The sequence below is a fragment of the Atta colombica genome, unplaced genomic scaffold (genome assembly GCF_001594045.1).
Source record: "Atta colombica isolate Treedump-2 unplaced genomic scaffold, Acol1.0 scaffold166, whole genome shotgun sequence".
In the NCBI taxonomy this organism is placed as follows: domain Eukaryota; kingdom Metazoa; phylum Arthropoda; class Insecta; order Hymenoptera; family Formicidae; genus Atta; species Atta colombica.
The window spans coordinates 858,672-878,887 of record NW_017259257.1 but is presented as its reverse complement, the minus strand read 5'-3'; the positions used below and the strand labels follow the sequence as shown (position 1 = coordinate 878,887).

The window sequence follows — 20,216 nt, the reverse complement described above, 5'->3', positions numbered from 1 at the left end:
CTACACCATCGTCGCTCCTCCACCAGACCTCTCGCGTCGCTTCTACTTGAAACCCTCTCGTCTCTCGAGCCTGGCATGCTCGCTCCTTCAAGGGTACATCCTTCGACGATGCCGGCGTAGAGGGCTATCACGTCCTATATCACATATCATATTACAATACAGCGTGTTACAATCTCTGCTGCCGCGTTTCTATCGGTTTTGCGCTTTTTCCGTTAATGCGGCAACCGACGATGACCGACTCGTGTGTGTTCGTTTTCTATCACGCGAGATCAAGGGGTAACTCGTCCCGACGACGTGCGTCCGGTTTTTTTTCCGTTACATACATGTACATGTTTTTCTCCGGGTTCTTGTGCCGACCGTGTCTCTCAAAAATCCGATGCACGGATCCGATCGGCGATTCACGATCTCCACGTGCCTCTAGTGAGAACTCTGCCGAGAGGGACTGGGTACTTTTTTTTTATCTTTTTAAGCGCCTGCGAGGGTCTGTGCCGGCGCGTGTCCGGAAATGTAGCTCAGCGATCTAGCTACAAACTGGGTTCGGAACTTGTCATCTCGTTGAGCTTCTCGGCGGCCAGCGTGTGTCCCGAACCGTTTTGCAACTCGAGCTGCGTGACTTTATTAGACGACGTTGACGGCGACGGCGACGACGACGGCAGCGGCGAGGGCGGCGACGAAGCTGACGACGACGGCGATGTGACGACGAAGAAGACGACGACGACGACGACGAGCCGGAATCTCGCACGTCCACGTATGGGCTACGAGAGCGAGGCTGCCGACCCATCGGGCAGACCTTCGCTATCCGACGACTAGTCCGGCGGCACCGACATTACCGTAATCCTCGAGAAGGAGTATGTACTTGCAATACAGCGATACATCGCGTATCGAATATATCCGACGAAGCTCCCCGGTGTGACGACTCCATGCTCCCCGAGTCTTTTTTCCCGCACGCGTGTGCTATACGCGCGCGACTCGGTATTGCAGATTTTCTTTTTCCCCGCGTACCTCGAGCCTCGTCAAGTACGTCAAGCATATGTATCGCGGGTCGGGGGTCCACACCTAAGTGGATAGCTAGTTGCGAAGGGATAAATATATGCGCCAATACGAAAAAAAAGAAAGGAAGGAATGGGCTGTAATTTATAATAAGACTGTCTCAAAACCAGTTATGAGAGAGCATTATGTAATGTTTGACTACTAAACTTAAATATCTTCAATAATCTCTCCGCCTCTTTTAAAAACCATCGACATATAGTACTGGACGGAGTATAAACCATCTTGATAGATCTAGAAAAAGATGGAACAATGTATGGGTAGAATACACTACTGTTCTTTCTTTCCTGAAACAAAACTTAATCAATAAGACAATAATAGAAAAAGAGTTCCATGTCCATATTTACCTTTTTCTCTTAGGTCCGTCAAAATGAAAGATTAAAGAGATCTCACCACTGCTCCAGTATTATATGTCGATGAAACTAATGTCTCGAGCCAAAATCACATTAATTTTCTGAAGCTTTTGAAAGTAGACTTTTCGACTAAGCTTTGTTGGATGATTCTGAGACATCTTGTATAAGTTCCTCTCGACGATCATGCGCCGAGGTCTCCCGGTGAAGCCAAAGTTAACGGGCGTAGACGCACTTGTTATGCACCGATCAAACTCCTCCGGATTCGAAATAGTCTACGTATTATCGAATAGCATCGGACAGCAGTTTGCTCACCGCATCTCAGTATGGAGAGATGATCGAGTAGCGTGCCTGGTTCTATACATTCATGTTCCAAAGTCACTCTGAAAGAGACTCGCTCGGTTATCTCCGAGGATTCTGCACGATGTCTCTTAAAGTAACTTTGGGAGAAAGAAGTGACTGCGCATAAGCTACAGATCGTGGCCGGTCGCCTCCGTGTCTTGCCGTTGGTAGGATGAAAAAGCGATCTTCAGCAAAGTCCGATTTTGTAGACCTGCTCAATCTCCGAGTCTGCAAGTTTGACTGGTACATAACAATATGAGTATAATACAAAATCGACTTAAGATATACAAAAAAAAAGAGGAATATTTACTCCCTCGTCTATTTACATTTCCGTGTCCGCTTGGTACTTCTGGAAACAGCTTTAACTTTGGCTTTAATCGGAAGTTTATATAAAAGAACGATAATCGTACTAATCGTACTAAAGATGTGAATGCGGCGAAAGGATTGCAAATCTTTCCTCCGTGCTTATGGAATAGAGACAACAAATTAACCGAGAAGAAGAACGTGTGAAAGTCGTGTCAATAAATTGATGATGCTATAAATATATACATATCTACAATATTCACAGTTAGGTAATAAATATATCATATTTGAATACATCAATAAGCAATTGAGTTTAAAGATGGGAAGACTGTCTCCTTTTTCCTCTTCTCAGTTAAAGTTTCAATCTACAAACGATACAATCGCTTTCGATGAACAAACTCAGCCTAGTTCGAGAGAGCCAGCTAGAAAAAAGGTTGAATTCTCAGTCACAATTTAAGGAGACGTCGTTCGCACGTGTTTTGATATTTATTAAAAAATAAGAACTTGTAAAAACATACGTGAGTCACGTACAAAAAAAAATGTACAAAACAGGTACTCATCTCGTACTGTTACTAACACGAGAAGGGTACGTAGCAGGCTTATATCGGAATTCGATATTATTTCCCAGTGTTCCTTTGTTTTAACACATATAGAGGGAGAATTAGTATTCCACATCCGTGTATGCATGATGAAGCGACTTATTCGCGCTATATGCTAGCTCGTGCGCGACCACTTCATCCGCGGTGCCAATTGTTCTGAAAACATCAGTCATACAACGAACGATTTCACTTAGTGTTCGACGGATCTCGCTACGATGACCCTTAATTCTTTAAGACAGAGATAGAGGAATCAGAGATCAAAGCTGTTATAATCTCTAGACTTTAACTTTCGATGCCATAGGGCTCTGAAAAAAATCTGTTAACAACTACAAAATGGCGAGTAAAATAACTTCAATCATGTTCAATATAACCAAAGATAATTTTATTTTTTAAAAATATTGAGTAATTATTACTAAACGATTGATTACATTTTTATGTTTGATAATGCTTATTAAATATTTAGGAAATTAAATTATTTTTGATAATATTAATCAAACATTTAATTTAAATTATTTCGCTCAACATTTAGTGTCTATTACCAGACTTTTTCAGAGAAAAGATCGTACAATTACTGTTCCCAACATCTACAGCATCGAAACTTGAACTTTACAAAACTATAACCCGTAGCAATCCCTGTTTTCGACTACTGAGACTGAAACAAGCAATTATAGAAAAGAAAAGAGAGAAGCAGATACATCTCGGTAAAGAGATACGCTTAAAGATATGAGCGTCTTAAAAACGAAGGGAATCGACAATGCATCAGTTCGAATAGATCGCTTAATATGTGATACGAATATGATGGTGGTTCGCGAAATAACAAAGCAGATGACACATAGATCGTGTAAAGATTCTTCGAAGAATTATGAGAAATTATAAAACTCTCCCTGTACTTTTAAATTGTTTTCTTTACTTTAAGATGATCAAGATTTGAAGGAAACAACAATGTTGTTAAGTTCAAAATCTCCTTTATTTTGTTGGTTCAAAGCAACACGTGAGATGCACAAAGAATATTACTTGGACTAGATGTTATAAATCATCGGATAATCCTTTTAGACAAGCCAGGAAACATGCAAGTTGTTTTAAATAAAATAAAAAATTACAGCAATTTAGACTAGAAAGAATTTGAATTAAAAAAAGCATCTTAAGCAATTAATTTGATAAAAAATTCTATTCTTTCAAATTTTATCATTTTATAGAAATACAATCAAACAAAGTATGAATATAATATATATCACTTATAAAATTTTCACTACTTAAAATTATTCCCAATTTTATCATGAGATTCGTATAGCTGGTAGAATATCTCTAGTGATTCTGGAACATTCTATATTTATATACGAATGCTGAAATCCTTTCGTCATCGGGCATGCATCGCACTAATTTAAATTTCCCATCGACGTTTGTCATGAAGAAATCATGAAATCCGGAAATGATCAACAATCACAATCAACGCACGATTGCATGCCCGACGAGCGCGAAAACATTACATTGTACTTATATGTGCATCTTGTCCTTACTTTTCCCACTCTACTGAGAGTGAAAATATAGAAATAAAAGGCAGGTGAGGCTTCGAGAGAAATTCGTTTAACAGAAAAAAAATAGTCATCGAGCTAGGAACACATGAAACGTGAAATACAATTTCACATGTAAACATGAAATAGTCCTCGATAAATTATGAAGAGATAACTAATTTTCAATGATATTAACAATATAAGGCAACGTCTATATAGACCAGGATGTCTAATCTAAATATTATTCACATATGTAATTACAATTAAATTATATGTCCAATTATGGTTGTTTAACAAATAATTTTTTGATTAAACATAATTTTGACTAATTGACAAACTTGTAATTCTAATTGATAATTTACGAAATTATTGGACGGTTTACAAGACTAAAATTTAAATATCGCTGTAATTCATATAGATTGTATCGCAATTAAATAAAAATTTAGGAACGTAGAAGTAGTTTGAATTGTTCGATGAAGGAAATATCGCTGATCTACCTGTGGATCGACAATTAGACTTGTGAAGGATAACACAAGAATGGCAGCAAAGAGAGACAGAGTAACATGAACGAATACGCCGCGCGCGTTTCATATCGAGATTTTGACGGGGAATTTCTTTTTTTTTTATTGAGCTAATGCGAAGCGGAAACGCGCGCACGACGCGCAGGAAGCCAGCGAAGGAAGCGCGCGTCCAATCGTATCCGATCAAGATTTTCGTGGTGCGACAAGGGAAGGATTTAGAGTGGTTTTCCTGGATGGTTGTTGCTGGCAATGGGTACACCGCGAAAGAGAGAGAGAGAGATAGAGAAAGAGAGAGAGAGAGAAAGAGAGCGGTCGGTATAATATAATTAAAGAAACACGCAGTACACGTCGTTTTTTTCTTGTGAATTTCACAAATACATGTTATTACATTTCTCTTATATTCAGCATCATTATTAGCAATATATCGTGTGGTTATAATTTATTATAATCTTTAAGAAAAAAAAAAGAACACGGTTCTCAGCAAGAAAACAAAAAGCGTAGACGGGAGAAAAAAACCTTACAGCAAGTCTCTACGCTCGAACAAAACGGAAGTGCGATTACAGACTACAGCACGTCTTTTTTTTACGTCAGAATTAATCCTACGTTAATAAAAAGATTACGTTACTATACGCTAAGAATAAATGTTCCGCCACTTAGATTTCCATACAGAATCGGCGCATCCTACCGGGTCTAAGTCCAATTATAACTTTTTCTTTTCTTTTTGCAGTGAAGAAAACAGCATTGTGAAAACAGGTTTTCTAAACGATCAGACCCGCACGCTACCCCCCTTTGGGGAAAGATTTCGGCAAACGCTTATTTTTTCTTTCTTCCTTAAACACGGTCTACGTCTTCTTGGTGTATTTTTAAGAATACGCTAAAATCGTAAGAGAGAAAAATCCAATTTACATCTCTATAAATTATACGTGAAAAATAATAAAATACTTCTCAACATGAATTCTATCATTTTGAAAGATGAAGCAACTTTGCTCTCAACTTTAACACTTTAAAAATAATTTCTAAAATTACTTCAGAGACTTTTCTCTTCACTTTTCTCCGTTTCACAAACCGCGTCGCGGTTTTCGTCGATGGACATTAATAAAATCCAAAAGAGAGAACAAAGAGCTTTAAGAGCCAACCAATCGATAAAACAAGAGCAAAATAGCGACGCATGCTCGTCATTCCTAATATAATTCATCTTTATTATATTTTTCTCATATTTCTTTTTCGTATATATATATATATACATATATACGCAGCGTATTATTTTTGATGAACAATTTTGTAAAGAAATGTAAATTAAAGATAAGAAGACCTTACAATTGTCAGCGTATTCGTGAAGGTGTCACGAGAAGACGTAGGCCGCGCTAAGTGTATACAAACGCACAAGCACAATTAAAGCGATCTTCATTTTTCTTTTTAAGGGACCAACCGCGAGTACCGCTCTCGGAACGTAAGAATGTTCGCGACAGTGAATTTCGCATCCGTTCGACGCATTGAATAAGATCGCAGTTTGGATTCAATCCATCTTGTTCCGTTTATCTCTAACGCGCGGTGATGTCCACGTATGACGCAGTGTAGATTGACAATCGACAATAGCGGATTGCGAGTGTTCAAGTGTGTGAAGAATTACAGTGATATCACGCAGTACCTTCGCCAAGCGGTTGTTACCTCGTCTAGCGGTCCCCGCGGAAAGGTGCGTAACACGCGTAACTATGGAGTCTATTGATTGTTACGCAACGGAAGGATGGATGTGTCATCGTCACAGAAAACCCGGAAACGATCGGCGGATTCAACCGCTGCGAGATACGGCTCCACTGCAAAGCTTTCGTTGATTTTACATTTTTTTATTTTTCTTTTTTTTTTTAACAAGTTACAAGTCTTTAAATTACAAATTGCAAGAGTTGTATTTAAGTTACAAGTCCAATTCCTAAATAAGTAAGACACTTTGAGAAAGGAAAATGAAGCTTCCTGTTCGAGAACTGTCTCCGCAGTAGAGCCGTATCTTTTTTTTTGACACGTCGAAGATACCTGACTTTATACAAATGTATGAGGGAGGGGTGCAAAAGTGGTCACAGTAGACAACAAGAGATACGAAAGGATCGTCAAGCCGGGAGTCTCTGGAAAGATACGAGGATTCGTCGGATGGGGAATGATAATTTTCCATAATTTTTGCATGTCTGTGCTATTTTCGGCTGGCTATGTTTCGGTTTTTTTTCCGTCTAAATAGATCGCACTGCGGGTAGAGCACTTGTTTCTCATAGAGCGGGCGGCAGATCTTCACGCGTGCAGTTTGCAAGACGGCCAAGAGTATCTCGGTTCCGAGGCTTCCTGCTAGCGACAGACAGACCCGACGGACCGACGACCGACAGAGACCGATCCGAGCCCGACGCGACGATTTAGTATGGTGCGAACCGGCGCGACGGCGATGGCCCTCGTAATCCCGGTCTGGTAACCAAAATTATGTCACGTCAGTCACGAGATCGATGATGCGGATCAAAGCACGGATAGATATAGATTGTAAATGTTAAAGGTAATATATTTGCGTGGTATGAAAAAAAAATAGAAGATAGAAATGTAGAGTAATAGAGCACGTACGTAGAGTGAAATATCGTAAATATCGTAAATAGTAGAATAAGAAAGAAAAAAATGATTAAAAAAAATAATGAAAGAAAAGGGGAGCGGACAGCTCGGATAATACCTCGTTTTTCTCGCTAAACTTTTTTTTTACTGATTCTTCTGTTTTACGATAGTAGGAACATTCGCGCAATTTGCATTAAAACATTCAATTCTTTATTATAAGAGCACTCTTCTTTATGAAAGATCATGTTTTAAAATATCTTGTGATGTTGAATGTTTTCCATCATTGCTATTAAATAATTTGTATAAATTTTTACGAATAACGATTCATACGGAATAAATAAAATAATGCATTCCAAATTGATGATACAGAAAAAAATCTACAGTTCACTTTTCATATGCTTTAGATTTTCATGTCAGTATACCATGTATTTTATTTTAATCGCAAATATCTCGAAAAATATGGAAGATTCGAAAAAGTGTTCAGACAAAAGTCGTATGGTTTCGAGGGGGACATAAGACAGTGCCATTAATTTGACTGAATAATTGTATGAAAATCACATGAAGGGCACTTTTAATTTCTTAAATGATACGCCCCATTTTTCATTTTATTTTCTTATAGTTTATCTCAAGAGATTTTCAAAATACTATAATTAAATATTTTTTTATGACGTATTTCTGGAGTTATGAGGAAAGTATATGTCGGCATTAGCATTATCCAAAGTGTCCAACCGACAGTTAAAAACCTCTTAAATATTGTTCAAAATTATGTCCTGGATTTAGATAACATTTGTCAAAGCCAGGAGAGTTGGAGGTTGTACTTTTAATTTTTATTTTAACATAAAAATGAATTTTTAGTGTAAAAATGAAAATAAGAGGAATAAGTGATCTTGATTTTGACAAATGTTATCTAGGACATGATTCTGAATAGCATTCAAGAAATTTTACCCAAGGTGTCGGTCGAACAGCTTGGGTAATGCTAATGTCGGCACATACTGTGATTTTCAAGCCTCACAAGTCGAAAAGTACGTCATGAAAAAATATTTACTTATAGCGTTTTGGAAAGCTCTTGAGAAACAGCTATAAGAAAATAAAATAAAAAATAAGGTGTTCTATTTAAGAAATTAAAAATGACTTTTATGTGACCTTCATACAATTATTCAAGGTCAAATTAATGGCATCTTATGTCCCCCTCGAAACTATTACAACTTTTGTTTGAAATATTTTTTTCGTATCTTCCATATTTTTCGAAATATTTGTCTAGGGCGATTAAAATGAAACACACGGTATTTTAAAAGATATAAAGAAGATAAAAAATAATGAATAATAATAATAATAATAAGAATAATATCTAAGTGTTCAATGAATTTTTTAAACAAAAATATTTTCTTGGCACGATCATGATATAAAGAAGAGGGCGGCTTAATATTGTTTCTAAATCTCGCGACATGTGAGGATTTCAATTTGGACGTAATATTATAATCCCAGGCACTTCACTCTACTTACCTACGCTCTTCAAACGAATCTCGGCTGAAGTCCTCGTACATGCCTCTACTATAACAGCGGTATAATAAATAATCGAATCTACCAATGAGATCAGATCAACATATACCATATACTGGCTCCCTTGTCCAAGGCTTAACTTTGTGAATTAGTCCCTGTATATACATATAGATTCACGTGCAAGATTCGCGTGCCTCGCCTAATATGACTCAGGATCAGGGACGGAATGTTTTGTCTATTACGTTACCTCGAGAGTAAAAATTGGGACAAAATATGTAATAGACAGGATATAACACGCAGATCATAGAATTACTAAATTTACAGTACAATTTCCTATCACTCCATTACATCGGATATACAAACGCGTGCACGTGTGCGCGCGCGCACGTGTAGGCGTATGTACAAAGGAAAAATTTTGATCCGTTAAATGAATTTAACAACTTTCAATGATGTATAATTAATAATCGTTCGCAAACTTGAGTGCAGAAACGCAATGGACAATTAACAACTACAAAAACCTATGACAGCGAAAGTGAAGGATTGGCCAGGAGATGTGGGATGTAACTAGTCATATGAGGCAGACAGCGGTAGACTGGATTTTTAACCCATGCGACTTGTATTACAGCTTCTCACAAAAAAAAACCAACAAGAGTATTATAAAAAATAAGAGCCATTTGCAGCCCAGGCTGGGATAGTAGGGGGTAATGAGGTGGTAACGTGCAACAACAAATTCAAAGTATTTAGAAAAACTGAGAAATTCAATCAATTCTGTTTTCTATTTGAACGTTTTGCGAATGGATTTACATACATGAAAAGCTTTGAACCTCGTGAGTAGAAGTCAACTTCAAGAGCTATGGATACTAATTTTAGACAGCACGCGGACAAACTGACAATCTCTTCGCGGAATTCCGATTCGACCGAATGTAGGATAATTTTGTAATTTATGATTTAATAAGATTTTTTGTGTTTCGTACGAAACTTTAAGTGTATTCAAATTAATACATCAACTGAAACGACTTCAATTGAAAATGTATCTATTTGAAGTAATTTGTTACTTAATGAAACGGGAAAAATTATAAAACAGCAAGAAAAAAGCGATCCATAAAATAAGAAATTCAATCTCGCATTGTAACTTGGAAATATATACCGCATAAGGAAAAAAATGTACATTTTACTGATAGTAAAAAAGAAGAAAGAAAAATATATTCCCAAGATTTGCTCAATTTGAAAATACTTCCACTGTCATCGACATAACATTTTTTTAAATTTGTTACGTCAATATTTTTACTATTAAAGTGACAGTATACATGATTTAGCCAATAAAAAAAAAAAAAAATTTGCGCATCAAAAAAAATCGAGTCAGATTCAATCGAATCGATGTTATCAAGTTTATGTTCGTAAGTTTGTGAAACTTGGAAAGATTACGGAAGATACCGATATAAACTTACTGATCCAAATCGTCTGGAGAGCTGGTTTCTACTTACGACACGTTTCAAAGACAATCAATTCGATGCGTCATTCCAAAATCGCGCCAGCCCTGTTTGCTTTTCTTTCTTTTCTCTATCTACAGCGTACGAGTTTCGTTTAAAATTGCAGAGCATCCTGGCTCGCGGTAGTGCGATCAAGAAATTCTAATTCGCATTCCTTAGGTACGTTTCTTCATCCCAGGCCTCCGCGCCACTCCCGGCTGAGTGATGTACGTAATAGGGAGCGCTTGAAACACAAAGGATTCAGTGAGAGACATACAGGCCAATTTCGCAGTTAATGCCATGGATCAAGAGAGTCTATGAACTAGGACATCCCTAGAAGAGCAGTCGACATGTTCAAGGAACAATCAGTCGAGACCCGGAAAAAAATTCAAACACCATGGGACGCAGACGACGTAGGCGGCTGCTATTGCATTTCTGACGCGGGTTGTTGCAGCGACAAGAACGAGGCGTGACTACTCGCTAACAAAATGAGTCAAAGACTTACTCTTGTACGACTTGAACGCTGACCCGGGACTGTCTCTCTAGGGTTGCCCGCGTTCATGGACAAAGATGGTACGCCTGAGGTGCACTGAAATTTAGAATGTACAGAAACGTCCAAGCGTCATATAATTAACATTTCACTACGACGGAGTCTGCACTCATGTGGGCATCGGGTCGACACTGGTACGTGTGTGTAAAAGTATTAAGTCTTAAAATCTCAAGTACGAGAAAGTAATATTTGCATAGACGATAACGATCATGCGTTGTGCCGCGCGATATCAATTGTCAGAGAGAAGAAGTTTAATATACGACGATAGAAAAGTAAGAAGAGACAGAAGAGATAAAAAGAGTGGCAGTACATTTAACAAAAAACGTCGAAAAAGGACGACAGAGGTTTATAATGAAGTAGACATGAAGTGAACATTGTAAGACTCGCGATCGCTTGTCCATAACTTAACATTCGCTTTTTCATGGGAATAAAATAAAAAAATAAGGAAAGATAAATACTATAAGGAGATACAAGCTGAAATCTATATGATAAGAGAAAGAAAAAATGTGCAACAGAGACTAGAAATAATGTCGACGAATCACCGAAACCCCAATTCGCATGAGCTGTTAATCCAGCCTGGAACGTTCACAATGTTAAGTCGGACGAATGGGCAGTCGGTACGCCGGGTACCTACTCACCTGAACCGGCCGTTGTTGCCACTTGGAGGGGGTGATCGGCGGCTGAACATTCCATACTCGTTACCACGGGAGAAGCCAGTGTCACGCATGGATCCCATACCTAGAGGAGGCATAGGAGGCATTGGGTCTCGTCTTGGTGGTAGAGGTGGCATTGTCATTGGTGGAAAGTCTAGCCCGCACATGGTAGAACCCATGTCACTGGGCCCTGTCATACCCGTAAACCGCCTCTCGTAGAGGTCCCTGGTGTCCTCGAAGCCGCGCCTGTCGTAGTAGCTTTCGTAATCCTATTAACAAACGGAAATCCCAGTGGAAAATTAATACAAGATATTCTCATATTGCAATCTATGCTATCCATCAACATGAAAGTCATCGATAACATGATCTGAATGTTTATGTACATAAATGGTATGTGAAACATGGTTAAAAAAAAAAAAAAAAAAAAAACTTACCCCAAAGCGGCCACCACCCATGAGCCGGTCCCGTAGGAACGGTGGTGGCGGCGGTGGAGGATATGGATCGCGTCCAAACATTCGGTCCCTGTATCCGTTCCTATCTGGTCCACCTCCCATCCCTCCCTTGGGACATTCCTTCGACCAGTGACCGCCTCGTCCGCATCGGTAGCATTGTTCCGGATCCCCCATGCCTGGCCTCTGTCGTACTCGACTAGTAGATATCTGGACCTTCATCGGTTGTCCATCCACGATCTGACCATTCAGCTCCTTGATGGCATCGTTCACGTCGCCAGTTGCCTCCAAATGAACGAAACCGTAGTTTCTCACGATGTCGCACTCAACAACAGTGCCGTACTTAGCGAACAGTTCGCGAACCTGTGGCGCCTTAGTGTTATCTGTAAGATTGCCCACAAAGATTTTCGTCGTGGGAGTGTTGGGTCCCTTACGACTCTTCGCAGCTTCACATTTTATCGGCTGACCATGAACCATGTGTCCATTCAGATTTTGTATCGCATTTCGACCAGCTTCTTCATTTTCCATATGCTGTGTAAATAAAAGGTGTCACTTTGTATTATCAATTATCAATCCTGATAATCATATCATCGCCTGATCGTACTGATTAAGTATTTGATTAAACTGATGACAACACTTACCACGAAGCCATAATTCTTTACCACATCGCATTCCACGACTTTTCCATACTTCTCGAACAATGGCTTTATGTCCGCGTTCGAGGTCTTATCGGCTAAATTACCAATGAAGATTTTAAATGTGCCAACGCTGCTAAAACCCGGCATTTTGCGGCTCGTACAAGAACCTAATGTCACAAAGATGTACATATAAGAACAGAAATATCACTTTTTGTCTCTCTCCATACAGTTTAACATAAATTTTTAAATATAAAAATATAATCTTGTAATAAATTTATAATTAAACTTATATTAAAATTATATTGCATTTTTATTTTCACATTTAGCAGAACATTTCTTCAAATTAAAAATAAAAATTTGTTTACGATGGTGTCATTGTGAAATAATAAATTAATAATATTTGTAGATCCATAATAATAAATTATATTACTTCGAAGATAATAATTTTTTTCGCGATAAGAATTTTAAATAATTATAGTAGATAATAATTATAATAATTATAATAATTAAAGTATAGTATCAATCAAATATTCTGCAGTCTGCATCATCGTGTTCCAGATATATCTAGCGACGCTAATCCATTTAGCGTACTCGTCCCCGCCATTTCATTCAGCCATAGAATTCGGCCGGGAGTTTAGATGCCGGCGCCGCATAGCGTTGCGTCGCTAGAATGAGGCAGTGGAAGCCGGATAATACCGGTATGTGGATTTCAATGCTAGGAATGTGATCCTCATACAATAAATATTTACAAACATCTACGGGAGAAATACATCAATTTTAGCCTACGACCTAAATACGAATCACGCCAGAACCTGGATAATCGTAACGACCGTTAGAATTTAATTTCAAGGTTACTCAAAACGTTAAAACCAGTTTTCTCGTTATTCCTCAAAATACCTAGCGTTTCACAATTCTCGCCAACCATTTCTTTCGCCCAATGGCGCAATCTCGTAAGACGCTATCTTTCCCGGTGACCGGGCGACCACTCGAAAGAAAGGAAATCAGAGTGAGGCGATTGACTTCGATCTCAACGCTTGCTTTTCCTCCATCTTGTCCACGATCCCCAAACTAATATACATGTAACCGTGACATTCCTACAGCTCCAACGAACTTGCCTTGTGGCATTAGAGAATTTTAACTCATTCGCAACTACATTGTTTCTTGTAAAAGGAACGTCGTAGGAATCGCGACGAAATCGTCATGACGATCTTTCGTCGACGCAAAAGTACGTACCTGCGTCGAACTGCTCACGACAGCGTATCTGCGTACGAAGGAATCCGCCTGGAATTCACGGACAATAGAATTGCACGCGACTGGTCAGACGTGACGAAAGAAAGCGAAGTACGGAAGTAGAAAGTAGAACAATGCCGGTCCCCGTCGCTGTGAAACGGAAAGATCTAAGACGACACACACACCAGAGAAACGCAACGGTAGTAATGGCGTCCCTGCCGTTTGCCGCGTCGTCCGCCCGAGCTCGGCACTAGCGCGTTCTACAACCTATCGCGCGCTTGCCGGCGACGTGAAGATAGGCGTAGACGGAGCGGAGCGAGCCAATGGCGAGCAGCGCTGGTAGAGCGTAGGCGAAGCCGTACGAGCCAATAGTGAGCGACGCCGGTCGAACGCGGGAAAATTCAAACTGCGCTCCGTTCCCGCCGACGTCTCAAATATTCAGTTCAATCAAAAGTATCGAGCCTCATTGCGATGTGCCACCGACAAGATACTATTAAAGACCGACATCCTTACGGAAGTTTGCGTTCTTGTGAATATTGAAGTGATTAAAAGTTAAAAACTAATATTGTACTAATTTTATGATTTATTAGCTTAATAGACGCATTTATAATAATACTCGATTTTTCTTTAAAATTGTAATTTCAGTATATTATCATTATATGTTAAAGTTTAATTAAGTTTAATTGTCAACAGAGACAAGTGCAAAGAAAAAATTTTTCTGCACTTGTTTCTGCAATATATAGAATATTATATAGAATATAATATATAGAATATAACTTTACAAGTATGCATATTTATTTATGGAATATTTATGTAATAAAAAATCATGAATTTAATAATGTATGAGCCAAATATTTATGTTAACAATAGCAAATTTGTAAATTTTGTTTGTCAATTGTTGATAATGCCAAAGTTCTTCAATTGTCTCCGGGTCCTTGAGGCTCTTTTTATACCGCCGAAAATTTGCCCAAGGTTGACGGTCTTTAATAGTATCTCATCGATGCGTGGTGTCAAACGAAGCGGGAAGAGCGAATATAGCCTGGACATATCCACTTCCCGCAATTCCCTACGTTACCTTCATCCGTTGCATGATTAATGAATATATAGGGTGAATATATAGTTTTCCATTTGATGATATAAGTTGACACAAATTTCGACAAAACGTTCTATCCAGAGAAGATAAAGATAACAATACTTGTGTCGATTTGTGTTACCAAATGAAAAGCACCCATATTCTCTCAGCGATAGAAATAAAGGTAAGTACAGAAATAAATATATTTATAACATTTCTTAATAAATAAGGGCCTCGATACAACAAACCAAAAATTAAACACAGGGAAGAAATTGAGAATATAAGTATTTAGAAGCAATGGATTTATCGTATTTTTCCAAGCATGGCTTCGTATATGTTGAAATTTATATATTTTATTCTCAATTTTACGAAAATAAAGAAAATCTATTATATATATGTGTGTGTGTGTGTGTGTGTGTGTGTGTGTGTGTGTGTGTAGTATTGTATACATTTTGTGATATTATAAATTAAAATTTTACTTTCATAACAAAAGCAATATCAAATTCTATATAAAAATAATGAAAATTTATTATTCATTCAGTTTGATAAATATTTATTGCATTGTATGCGATGCATTCAATCACGTTAATACTTGCATGCAGTATTTTTAGAAATAACGTCAGCCACATGACGATGCGCTTTACCCGCCTCCTTAATGTCAAATTTTCATGAAGCCAGCCAAAAAACACGATGAGTCATTCGCTCGATTATTGATTTTCTAGTAAGAGTACGGAAGAAACAGACAATTTGTCGCTTTGCTATTAATCCTCCGGCAACATAAATTTTTACTCTTCGTCAGCAATAGGGGTCTAGAAGCAAAGCAATCTTTTTGTTGTTTTATGTTACATAAAAGTCTGAAAAAATTTCTAGCATGCTTATTAAAGTTTTACAACTTTAGTGTTTTACCATTATAGAAGTAGGATTATATTATTTTTTATAAATTTAGATTATCAAAGTGGATTAAAATTAAAATGATCAGACTGGTCGAATTTTAAGGCTTTCTACAAGTCATTACCTAAGCTTTGAGTTTTGAGAAACTAATCAATCATAGTCGACTATTTTTATATTTGACCGTAATTAGTCAATTTCTTACAGCTTAAAGCTTAAAGCTCAGATAATTTATAATAGAAAGCCTATAATCTCTAATTCACAATCCTCATCTCCAATGTAGAGTGACATGAGCTTAAATACCCCAATTGTTGGCGGAAAGTTTAGACTCCTATTGAATTATTAACGAATGAAGTATTAAACAAACATGAATGTCCAATGTCATTGATGGTCGGTCAAAAGTCGCGGATGACATGATATTTGTCACAAAATAATGCGCAATAATTGGAATCTTGCCTAAACCTCGCGTATTACCAAGTATTAGTAACTTTGAGGAAACATAAGGCGATCGAAATTAATAGACTGCGGCATACGATGCATATTTTCCTGCTGGATTGATTGCGTTGTGACGAATTACTAGAAGTTCTGTGTGGCGAAATTCTGGTAATTTATTAAAACGCAAGCAATCCAGTAGGAAAAATTACCTCGTGTGCCACTGGCTTAACGGAGATGATACAATGCATCGTTTGTAAAGACTATACAGTCGTGGCGGAATTCAAGGATCGTCTGACATATGTAGCGTCTCGACCGTGAGGTCGCGAACGATACGAGGCGCGAACCGACGATGGAAAATTACCGCAATGAATCAAGAAAGAGCGTTCAAGAGAGACGAGGATAGACGATAGAACTTGTTGGGCGCGAGAAAGGCGTCGTCCCGCCAGTCGATAACTATAAGGTTTGTTCTTTTTCGAAGAAAGTTCTAGAAATCGGTTGTGTATCTTGAAATGAAATAAAAATTACAAAAATGAGCAAATTTACTAGAATATTTATAATTTCATTGCTCAACATTTAATGAATTTACTCATTTTTATAATTTTTCTCTCGTTTCAAGATACACAATGAGTGGCACTGAATTGGTGTATAATAAAAGTCGATCGTGTATCTTAAAACGAGATAAAAATTATAAAAAATTATAAAACATACTAGATGGCGATTAATAAAATTATAAATATTTCAGTAGTCTCAAAATATAGTTTATTCCAACGTATAAATAAATATATTGCACCAATTAAGAAGTTTCTTCGAAAAAGATTAGAACTTTATAAAAGACCTACAATTGGAATAATATGAATAAGTTGGAAGTAAGAACCAATCACAGTCGAATGTGATAATAATTAACTATGATTAGTCAATTTCTTATAGTTACACAATATTACTTCAATTGTAGAAGTGTCTACTTCAATTGTAGTGTCTTTGGCACACAAAAAAACTTAAGCAGTAAAGACTTAAACACAATGAAAAGCAATAAGAACAGAAAATAAGAGATTTCAACCCAATCAGAAACCTCATATACCTAGAATTCTGATACATTCTAATAGATTGAAATCTGTTGTGCTTTGTTCCTATTTGCTTTTCATTGTATTTAAGATTTTACTGTTCTTAGGCCCGATTGAACCAACGTTATTTTGATTTTAAATGAAGCTTGAAACTCTTCTTTCTTTTTTTAAAGTCGACAGAAAAATAGAGAGGGAGTTTTAACTTCGCTTAAAGTTAAAATAACATTGATGTAATCATCCTTATTGTACATTTTTCTATGTGTGTGCCATGGGCTTTAATTTCAGCGTCAAAAAAATGTAAATCACGTGATCGCGAACTCAAGTTCGAATTCTCAACACCGTAAAAAAAATGATGTGGAAGAGAAACAAATAAGGGAAGGCACGTCGATTCTCTCCATGCCGCATACGAATGACGTGACGCATTTGATGCGAGACGCATCATCATTCGCGCGTCACGAAATGTCGACAGGATGAGTTTACACAGCTCAAACACATCGGCGACCATCGCGTTTATTCTCCCAATTGATAAATCGCGGGAAGAAAGAATAGCGCGCTGCAAATCGAATGGAGTAGAGAGATACATGCATCGCGACGTCGCAGAGTAAACGTTCTCTAACATTTCACCTCGTGATAATGGAAGCGCAATCGAACAATCGAAGGTATGACGCATTTACGCCGTTCACGCGACGTCTCGCCCTATCACGAGAGAAACGATCACGATCGTTAGCGGATGCACATTCCGCGGCAAATGTTTCCGATAGATCGCGTCTGAATACCGGTAATTTAATCGTTCGAGAAACTATATTAGGAGATTAGAAGAGAGACCGGCTAAACGCACCAAGTGGAACACCGCATCGAGCTCGATGTGACATCGAGTCATTCAAACATATTCCAGTTGATGCATTTGCTCGCTCGCATACGATCGCGGCGATTCCGGCAAGATGAGATAAATTGTTTTGGTACTCACCAAGTCAGTAGTCTGTAAAACTACGCGATAGAACAGGTCGCGAAACGGCACACGATTTCCCGAGGTAAAAGATGGCGAAACGGAAATGTGCAGCGACGCAAGGAGAACGTCGCGGTGGCGTCTCTTCCTGTACCGAAATCACTGCTGCCAACTTAAATCTTCCAAGAAGCCAACTTAACCTAATCTAATTCGATATCACAGGTCTGTTCGTGTTGCTTGAAATCTTCAAATAGTTTTGCACTTCAAACGAGATAGATATATACTTAGGCGTTAAAAAGAGAGAAAGCGAAGATACTGAGTGTAAAAAGTGCAAACCACGCGATCAGACCTAATTATGGAGCGTAGTGCTATTAAAGATCCAATTATTAAGATTCAATATTATCGATGGAGCATTAAAGCAATTGAAGAACAAACAAATCAGACTGGAATAGCGCAAGAAAAACATGTATTAATACATAATTATTTTTACAATTAATTACATTATTGTGATTTTTTATTAACACAATTTTGTTAGAAATTGCATTAATAAAAAATCACTTTTAAAATTCTTTACTTACAATAATTGATAATTAAAAAAAATAAATTTTGATTGTCTCAGATATTATAATCGATTATCGCCTCACAATGCATTGATAAATACAGCTTTTTTTAATCTCTTGTCTGCATATTACATTTTAATCTCTGAACCTTATATTTTAAAGGAAAGCTATTTCTGTTAGATAATATTTTTTCTATGGGAACAACACTTAAACAATTTGAATTTAATAGTCTACTAATCTGAAACAGCTTAACTGTTTTGAGAAAGCTTATAGAAATATAAGTAAATAGTTACTGTTGCTTCATTCTTTCAAAATGAAAATGATAAAGAACGAAATTACAATGAATTGATCTTTTTGCATTGCATTTTTGTTTCCTACATTTGTAATCTTTTCAAAAATAATTACATAATATACTTTTAATTAAATACGACGATATTTAACATGCAGAATAAAAGTGAAAAAGTAAACTTAAACATATAAAGAAAATAAAGACCATACTTTTTTTGACGCAAAAGGATAAAAAAAATGAATATTTAATTTTTAGAAATATAAATTTCATTGTTCAATTAACTAACAATCATCTACAATTTTTTTTCTGTTTAATTACATACAGAAATTTCATACGTAACAATCTCATAATCACTTGATAAGAAAAAATTTTTGAAAATAAAAAAAGGAAGAGAGGGAAAACATATTTTTACAATCTTTAATTTACATAAAAAGATTAATTAATTTGATTAATAATTAACGATTTTGATCGTTACATAGTAAATGCTACACAAGTTCGAAGGGATATGTGGGATTACATATTGCCTTCTAAAATAATATTATATCATTGTATACTGTTATTGCACTATGTAATTGTTAACTTTTTCACAATTTCCTCCTTTCTAGTTATTTTCACTGTACAAAAGCATAAAAATTCGAAGAGTACATCGGCAGCGTAACGAAAACATCTTGGGATGATCAACAATCGATCATATATATATATATATATATGTGTGTGTACACACACACACACACGCACACGCACACGCACGCACGCACGCACACACATACACGCACGCACGCACGCACGCACGCACGCACACATCCAAAACAGTATTTCGAATAATTAATGTATTCCATTTGTACAAGTTAGAAGTATAAATTACAAATTTTACAAATGATAATATAAGCTTGCGCATAATAATTTGCAGTTGTCGATTAATACGTAACTCTTTTGCGTTATATATTATAAAAATGTTATTCTCAATATTTAATTAGTTCACAAGGTTGCGTGCGATAATTATAATCGATTATAATCGAAATTGTAATCGTATATAATCTATGGTTGTTACAACACGCGAATTTTTGTTTCAATTGTAAATTTCATCATATGCGCAATGCGTATATTGCGAAGCTAATCTTCAATAATAAATATATTTTGAGGTATTTGAAAGAGAAATCTCTCTCGGCATGTGTGACATAGGCCGCAAAGTAGTATTACCTTAGCTTATAAGATCTCGTTAG

At 37.1% G+C, this 20,216-nt stretch overlaps 1 protein-coding gene across 10 annotated transcripts; it reads right to left on the bottom strand.

Moving 5' to 3' along the window:
- Positions 1-55: 55 nt before the first annotated feature.
- Positions 56-18,295, bottom strand: LOC108686219 (RNA-binding protein lark). Of its 10 annotated transcripts, none has more exons than XR_001931695.1 (7): positions 18,166-18,293; positions 12,516-12,679; positions 11,860-12,405; positions 11,411-11,694; positions 10,728-10,811; positions 1,713-1,979; positions 57-134 (listed from the first exon to the last, which is right to left on the bottom strand). XR_001931695.1 is itself a non-coding variant. In XM_018191388.1 (7 exons), the coding sequence occupies exons 2-7, from the start codon at positions 12,657-12,659 to the stop codon at positions 2,704-2,706; spliced, it is 1,002 nt and encodes a 333-aa protein (XP_018046877.1). In that variant the 5' UTR covers positions 12,660-12,679; positions 18,166-18,294; the 3' UTR covers positions 2,510-2,703. The 10 variants fall into 10 exon arrangements, 6 of the variants coding, with proteins under 6 accessions (XP_018046877.1, XP_018046871.1, XP_018046872.1 ...); XM_018191388.1 differs by lacking the exons at positions 57-134; positions 1,713-1,979; positions 10,728-10,811 and adding exons at positions 2,510-2,797; positions 8,757-8,804 and having other exon boundaries at positions 11,411-11,510; positions 11,625-11,694; positions 18,166-18,294; XR_001931696.1 differs by lacking the exon at positions 1,713-1,979 and having other exon boundaries at positions 56-134.
- Positions 18,296-20,216: the final 1,921 nt, after the last annotated feature.